We start from the raw sequence: 8,629 nt of genomic DNA, 5'->3' as shown, positions 1-8,629 counted from the left end.
TACCACAGACGAAGTTCCAGTTTTTTCTTTTTCTTTATAACTATGTGACGAGGCCATACCCCTAGCCTTAAACAGCCGAACACCAACGCGTTACCGTCACAAGTTATATGGGGGCCTGTCCTAGGAGCTTCACTCAGGTACTGGTGACAAGTGGTAATTTATGGTAAGCGTATTTAACTTTGTTAATGTAGCTTTACTATTTTTCATATTCAATTTCATTTTTTATAAGGTGCGGTGTATTGTGCATTACGAGAGTAACATATAGTGAAGGTGAGACAACTTTGGATTACGTGGTGACTGTAGGCCGCAGTCATACTCTTAATTGGTCATCTCTCCCTCCGTGTTATTACTCGTGTTTACCATCTATGTCCCTTGAATATTTCTCATTCTGACAGATCATCATATTGGTACCCTGGTACTGTGGTCTGCCCCGGGTCAAGAGTACCCAATCTTCTGCAATCTGACTGTAGGAGGACAAAGAGGGCCATAGTTCCTCTAGCTCGAACTTTAGTTGCTGAATTGGGACCTCAGCAGCAGTTCTCGTCACAAGTTGACACCTCGCACCCCTACACGTCAGTCAGAGATGATGATACATACAACGGTAGGGAATTAGCTTATTTTTTTCAGAGCACAAAAGTTCGCTAATTCTGTAAGTATCATATTAAATTCAGTGGGAAAAACTTGCTTTATGTCCTATAGAGACTTGGCAAGGTATGCCTACATCCTTGGACTACCAATTTTACTTTTGAAGCATTTAACTGTTTCATTTGTTTTCGAAACTTTGTTTCATTTGTTAGTAGGATTTTCTTGCCCTTATTCTCTTACATGAGTACCGGGTACAAGATTTCCTGCGCCCTTGATTTAATTTAATCATTTAATATCTTTCACTTAACGTTAATTGTTAAAGATCACACAGGATAGGTACCAGTTGCCACGTTGTCCTGTTTCTGACATTTCACTATTGAATATTCGTGTACCTTTATTTGCTAATTTCACCATGTTTCGTCTCCAAACTTTCCGTGCAAATCCAGCAGGTGAAATAGGGACTTTAAGTCGTGCCAAGAGGACTGAATTACAAACTCTTGCACATGAGTATCAACTAGAAGTTCCCTACCAAGCCAACAAAAATGACCTACACAACCTGTTGCTGGATTACTATTTAGAGCAAGGTAAGATAGACTCTGAAACTCATGAAACTTACTATATTGCAGATAAACCTGACTTGGCAACGCTGAAACTCAAACTAGAACTGGCAAAGATTGAAGAACGAACAGCTGCCATACGGAGGGAAGAACAAGAACGTGAAGCTGCCTTGAGGAGAGACGAACAAGAACGCGAAGCTGCCTTGAGGAGAGAAGAACACGAACGTGGACTCGCCCTCCACGAACGTGAGGTCGCCTTGCTCCATGAACGTGAGAGAGTACAGCTTGAAACAAAACAACGCGAGTTGGAAATACAACGCGAACATGACAAGCAACAAGCAACTCTGGCTATAGAGTGTCGTCAACGTGAAATCGCCTTGGAAACTTCCCACTTCACTCAACGCCAGCAAGCTACTGCCAATCTTCCCGTCAGTTTTAATATATCACATGCAAGTAAGTTAATGCCATCCTTTGTAGAAGCAGAAGTTGTGTTTTTCACCACCTTTGAAACCCTTGCTAATCAACTCCGTTGGCCTGTCGACCAATGGGCCACACTTCTCAGAGTCCATCTTACAGGTAGAGCTGCAGTCACACTCAGTACTCTGGCGTCTGAGAATGACTACTACACTCTGAAACAAGCAGTGTTGGACGCCTACCTACTTTCCACAGAAAGTTATAGAAGGAAATTCCGTGACCACCTGAAGGCAAGTACCACTACCTTCCTCGAGTTTGCTAACACGAAACGGAGGTATTTCATGAAATGGCTGGAAGCAGCACATGTCTCTACTTTTACAGAACTCGTCAACCTGATGCTTGTTGAAGAATTCTTGAGACGTGTGCCACCTCCTGTCCGCCTCTACCTAGCAGATAAAGAAGAAACCGACTACCTGAAGTGTGCTAAGTCGGCTGACACTTACAGCCTCATCCACCGGCTGACACCCGAACCATCCTCCAGTAAGAAGTCGTGGTACAGTTACGAGAAGGTGAGCCCCGATCAAGCTGGTTCACAACTGTACTGCAAGTATTGTAGACTCTATGGACATACCATAGACAAGTGTGGTAAGTCTCAATACAAGGGAACCACTGACCAACAACGACCCAAACCAACTCCTCCTAAGTCCGGTAAGCCTGTGATGAATGTTGGTGTTGATGTTAATGATCTTTCTCTTTTCAGTAACCACCTGTATACTGGAACTGTCTCTGCCAACGGTTCAAATCCGGAGGGACGTTTCAAATTGAAGATCTTGAGGGACACAGCGGCTCTACAATCGATCATCTTGAAGTCGGCTGTGCCCAACATAGTCTACACCGGGGAAACAGTCTTCATCACTGACCTCACTGCTACCACTCCATACCCTCTCGCCAGAGTCCACCTGGATTGTCCCTACGTGAACGGAGAAGTCCAAGTCGCCGTCAGGGAAAAGCCTTTTCCCATGCCTGGAGTGCAACTTCTCCTAGGCAACGACTTGGCAGAAGACCTGCAACCGACCAACCTGATCGTCATGGACAAACCCCAGGTGTGTAACTCTGTGCCAATAAACCCTATTCTTGAGTATGTTCCAGCAGAGGTTCAAGAGAGTGATGAAGCTTCTCCTCCGGTTCTCGTGACCACCCGTGCACAAGCCGCACGTCCACAGCCAGCTGACTCTACTGCTACCGCTGTCCCTCAAGACCCTCAGAAACTCCCCCCGCATCTGACCAAGTTGGAGTTCCGTAAGTTGCAGAGGGAAGATCTTACTTTAACACCATTGTTTTTCCAGGCTGAGACTCAACCCGACAGTATTCCTGGGTTCTTCCTAGAGAACGACTTGCTCTACCGCAGATATAGACCCAGTAAACTGAAGGAGGAGGACGATTGGGCCAACATCGAACAACTTGTGATTCCCACCAGCCTGCGGCCCACTATTCTACACCTGGCCCACGGAGCATTCTCCCACTACGGCTTCAACAAGACTTACCATGGGATTCGTCAAGACTACTACTGGCCAGGTATGGTAAATAACGTCAAACAGTACGTAAAACAGTGTCATACATGTCAGATGGCAGGCAAACCGAACGTCTCCATTCCCAGAGCACCACTGATTCCCATACAGGTGCCTGCGGAACCTTTCCACAGACTCATAATAGACTGTGTTGGTCCTTTACCTCGGACCAGTTCAGGTAACGCCTACATCCTAACCATCCTGTGTCCTACCACCAGATTTCCCATAGCAGTTCCAGTGAAGAACATCACGGCTGCTACGGTTATCAAACATCTATTGAAGATCTTCACTCAATACGGATTTCCCAGGGAGATTCAAAGTGACTGTGGCACCAACTTCACCAGTGATCTCTTCAAAAGGACACTGGAGGAGTTCAACATCAAACAGGTATTGTCCAGCCCCTATCATCCTGCTTCACAGGGTTCTCTTGAACGTAGTCATCAGACCATCAAAGCACTCTTGAAAAAGTTTTGTAGTGAAACCTCAAAGGATTGGGATAAGCAGATTGACCTAATAATGTGTATTTTCAGAAGTCTCCCCAATGAGTCCCTAGGAGTATCTCCTTATGAGATGCTCTACGGCCGTAAGTGCCGTACTCCCCTTAAGGCTTTCAAAGACTCTCTCAGAGATGCCACCTTCAGTGAGCATCAGAATGTGCCCCAGTTTCTTCAAAACCTTCAACACATTCTAGAGAGAGTCCACCGCTTTGCACATGATAATCTATTGAAAGCCCAGGTGAGAATGAAGACTCATTACGACCAGACCAGCAAAGTAAGAAAATTCAAGCCGGGAGACTTCGTCCTTGCCTATTTTCCTATCCCAGGTTCACCTTTACAAAACAGATTTTCAGGACCCTACTGCGTCAAAGAGTGCAGAAACAACAACAACTACGTCATAGAAACTCCAGATAGGCGGCGGAAGACCCAGCTGTGCCACGTCAACCTCCTGAAGCAATATAATGGTACTCCTCCCACTGTCTTGACTAACTATTCCACATTCACAGAACCCTACATCCACAGTGAGACCTTCCCAGCTTCTCCTCCCGAAAGCACTGACAAGGAGTCAGCGCTTTCTAATTCCGAAATCCTTAATGATCTTCCCAAATACTTTCAGGATAATCATAGTGCACCTCTCGTCAAGATCTTCAGAGAACATCAAGAGTTGTTCAGAGATGATCCCCAAGAGTGTAATGTTACCCAGCACGACATCCAACTGCTCCCCGACACCCGGCCGATTCGTCAACCCTTCTACCGAATCAGCCCGAGCAAGAAGGAAGTCATGCGTGCTGAGGTGCAATACCTCTTGGATCATGGACTGGCTACACCTTGTGAGTCCCCCTGGGCCTCACCCTGTATCTTGGTGCCCAAACCCCAAGGTAAGGTGCGGTTGTGCACTGACTACCGTAAACTGAACTCTGTCACTGTCAAGGATGCTTACCCCTTGCCAAGGATAGATGACATCCTTGATGCCATTGGTAGTGCCCAGTACTTGTCCCAAGTGGACTTGCTTAAGGGGTACTATCAAGTGTGTCTAACGGAGCGCGCTAAAGAGATATCTGCCTTCATCACTCCTTTTGGACTTTTCAGATATGAACGCCTTCCTTTCGGACTATGTAATGCCCCGGCCACCTTTCAAAGAGCTGTCAACCGTGTCATCCAGGGCTTGGATAACACATACGCCTACCTGGACGATATCGTCGTAGCCTCCAACTCCTGGAGTGAACATCTGCTCCAGCTGCGACGTCTGTTCTCAAAGCTCATGACAGCCGGCCTCACCATCAACCTGGGCAAGTCCACTTTCGCGAAAGGTAAAGTGCGTTATCTGGGTCATGTTATTGGGAGTGGCAGCATAGCTCCGTTAGACTCACACACTCAAGCCATCCAACAGTATCCACAGCCTACCACCAGGAAGCAGCTCCTGCGCTTCCTTGGTCTTGCCTCTTACTACCGTAGGTTTGTGAGGAATTTCAGTACAGTCGCCACACCTCTAATTCTATTAACCAGTCCCAAGCAACGGTATAATTGGACCATACAGCAAACCGTTGCTTTTGAACAACTCAAATTCCTCCTCTGTTCTAACCCCATTCTCGCCTCTCCAGATATCACCAAGCCTTTCGTCCTTCATGTCGACGCCAGTGGTACCGGCGTTGGTGGTGTCCTGATGCAACAACGAGGCGAGGAGGTTCTACCTGTCAGCTACTACAGCTACAAACTGAAACCACACCAGAGGAACTACAGCACTATTGAAAAGGAGCTACTATCCATCGTCCTGAACCTTCAACACTTCGCTCCGTACCTACAAGGCGCCAGGTCTACCACCATCTTCTCAGACCACAACCCTCTCCGCTTCCTACATCAAGCCCAATTCACCAACCAGCGTCTTCTACGATGGGCTCTGTATTTACAAGACTTCAACCTGGAGATCCGCTATATCAAGGGTTCTGACAACACCATAGCCGATGCCCTCTCCAGAGTTTATGAAGTAGAAGCGACTCCATCCATTACTCCACCACATAACGACGTACTTCTTCCAGAACCGCAGGCTTCGGGGGAGAGTTGTGACGATAATCTCCTTCAAGAGATTGAGCCTGCTCTTCCCTCCATACTTACGTCGTCGAAATTATATAAAACGACTATGGAAGACATGTCCAACAATGACAACAACACCAGCAAGGCTTGCCAGGGTGAGCAAAACGTATGCAGCCAGCCACCTGTTCGGACTCCAACCACCAAACTACATGTTGATCGCTACCGGCTCCGCTGATTGGTCGCCGGTCTGGCTGCACCTGCACTCGCCCCCCCCCCATACTACTTGATGTCTGGGGTCGCCCCAATTTCAGACCTCAGAATGTTCAGTGCTCTCGTTGTCACCACTCCTCCCAGCTAGACGCTAGCGTGTACTGAGAGAAGTGGTGGCTTTAAGCCAATATTCCAAACACCTCCCATTTACTTTGTATTGCACTTCTTGTTATTTTGCCTTAACGTAACTTTTCATTGTGTCATCTAATTATTCTTATTATTTTGATTGATTGATTTTATTATAAGAATTTGTTTGTGCATTTTATTCATGCTTTGATTTACTTAACGTAATTAAAATTTCATTGTTAAAGTTTACTTGTGTTTTGTGTGTCTTCTCCTTACCTTACCACAGACGAAGTTCCAGTTTTTTCTTTTTCTTTATAACTATGTGACGAGGCCATACCCCTAGCCTTAAACAGCCGAACACCAACGCGTTACCGTCACAATATATATAAATATATATATAAATATATATATATATATATAGGTTATATATATATATATATATATATATATATATATATATATATATATATATTTTATTAATGATATATATACATATATACACACAGAAACAAAGATTCTTCTATATAGACATTAGAGAAGATTCAGCGGTATGCCATGCACCAGGCTCTCCGCTGTTTTCATTATTCGTCATATCCGACTCTGCTATGTGATGCACATGTATTCTTGCTTCACCACCCTGTAATGAAATATTGTTTGTTACTAATTGTTTTCAATAATACATTATTTTATTATATAATATTTAATTTATTAATTAAAAACCCTTTCCATATTATAGAAAAAAACTAAAACAAGAATCTATATAAAACTATAGAATAGAATAGACTAATAGAATAGAATATATATATCATATATATATTTATATAAATAAATATATATATATATAAATATATGTATATATATTTATATATATATATAATATTATATCCTGTATTATTCCAGCCCATTATTAGAGATAGTAGCCACCTCTTATTTTGGTTTTCTTTCATTATTAGTGCTCAGAAAATTAAATATATCTACATATTTAGTCAAAATCAATTACATTATTTTATCTTATTCATAGCATAAATGTTCACAAAGATTACTAAAAAGAGATTGAATTAGACTACAGCAAATTGGCAAACTTTACCTTGTATCTGTTTCCACCGTGTTTGTTTGGGGCGTTCTTCAACATATCAGCAATACTTGTCTCAACATCTCTTTCAGTTGCATTAGTGTGGGTGTTGATACAGGCTTCTGGAAAGTTATAAGAATTAATTAATATATATAATTATAATTCTTTTTGTCAGGAGACAAGAAGCCACAGAGTAATAACATTGTTGGCTTTTATTTAGGTGTTCCCCTGTTCTCCAGTCTTCCTCCGTCCCCTCGTCCCCTTTGTCCTCCCCAGCATTCTCCATTCCCCTGTCCCCTCGTCCTCCCCACCATTACCCTCTCCTCTGTTCCCTCGTCTTCCCCACCATCCCCCCTCTCGTCCTCCCCACCATTCTAAACTACCTCATGCCATGCATTCCATGATGGTCTGATGCTTCCATCTGAAAATTGGGAACATCAAAAGATCTGACTTTCCCAATTTTCTGATGGGAACATCAAATGATCTGATATTCCCATCACTGAAAAATAAAAACAGATAAAAAAAATGATATGAAAAAATAGAAAATAAAATATACTCATGAAATGAACAGAATGGTTAACAACGCAGCTCAATTGCAATGCAATGTCACAATAACATTTAAATATACTTTAAGATATAATCTAGAAGAAAATAAGGATATTGAAACGGTTCATGAACTCTATTTCAATAAAGGACACTATGGGGAACTTTGAAAAATAGTTATTGAGTATAATTAGACAGACTTGTTGCTAGGCAGAGGAGTAATGAGATATATGGCAAATTTTGCAAAATATACAATGAAGGTACACAAACATTCATACCCAAACAAAGCAAAATGCTAGGTAAGAACAAAGCATTTGGCCCGTAGGAGAAAGGAGATACCCACAAGACTAGAATACAAGTCATTAACAAGCATGCAAGTATAATACATAATACATGCAGACATATATAATCCAAAAAAATGTCAAATTTACGTACTTATTATTACATTACAAATATCCAAGGTTTTGAAGACACGTTTCCTCTTGCGCCCAACGAGTGAATACTGAGACCAGACCCCATAGGTCCCTATCCTCCTCATCATTCGTCTCACTGTGTCTCCACAGCTTGCACCGCCCATTTGAGACAGCGTCTGGACCTGTTAAAATAATGCATAAGCTGTAAGGTAATAGAGAATAATATATATCTTTCAATCTCAACATTAGATTTTCTAATTTCCAACTGTATTAAATAAATAGCATTAAAATATTTTCCTTCTTAACTATTACAAAAATCAACGAATTTGAGTAACTTTTGCTTTTGTTTTATTTGTACCTTAAACATAACACTGAACAATCAATTATGTGCCACCCCACCTTCCTTCATCTGCAAAAAAACTAATCAAAAGACATATGTACAAGGCTAAAAAAATTCAGCAACACTTACCATACTCAGGCTAAAAGAATTAAGCAACACTTACCATACTCTTTTTATATTCACTGTTAACTTTTAGCTCATGTGACAGACTTTCCACCTGCTCAACAGTTTCAAGTGGGGATGGAAGAATGTCTTCCAGGATTGGTATATCTC

At 42.5% G+C, this 8,629-nt stretch overlaps 1 protein-coding gene across 1 annotated transcript; it reads right to left on the bottom strand.

The window, feature by feature from the left end:
* Positions 1–6,491: 6,491 nt before the first annotated feature.
* On the bottom strand, positions 6,492–8,194 carry LOC138350135 (uncharacterized). The gene is made up of 3 exons (XM_069300452.1): positions 8,039–8,194; positions 7,076–7,182; positions 6,492–6,625 (listed from the first exon to the last, which is right to left on the bottom strand). The coding sequence occupies exons 1-3, from the start codon at positions 8,178–8,180 to the stop codon at positions 6,509–6,511; spliced, it is 366 nt and encodes a 121-aa protein (XP_069156553.1). The 5' UTR covers positions 8,181–8,194; the 3' UTR covers positions 6,492–6,508.
* Positions 8,195–8,629: the final 435 nt, after the last annotated feature.

Source organism: Procambarus clarkii, chromosome 44 (assembly GCF_040958095.1).
Source record: "Procambarus clarkii isolate CNS0578487 chromosome 44, FALCON_Pclarkii_2.0, whole genome shotgun sequence".
NCBI lineage: Eukaryota > Metazoa > Arthropoda > Malacostraca > Decapoda > Cambaridae > Procambarus > Procambarus clarkii.
The sequence above is the reverse complement of the archived record's forward strand: the minus strand, read 5'-3'. Positions and strand labels throughout refer to the sequence as shown.

Coding starts and splice junctions, on each gene's coding strand:
- LOC138350135 (XM_069300452.1), bottom strand. CDS start 8,180: ATGGGCGGTGCAAGCTGTGGAGACACAGTGAGACGAATGATGAGGAGG. Junction 7,183..8,038: donor TATTTGTAATGTAATAATAA/GTACGTAAATTT, acceptor ATAACTTTCCAG/AAGCCTGTATCAACACCCAC. Junction 6,626..7,075: donor ACGGTGGAAACAGATACAAG/GTAAAGTTTGCC, acceptor ATTTCATTACAG/GGTGGTGAAGCAAGAATACA.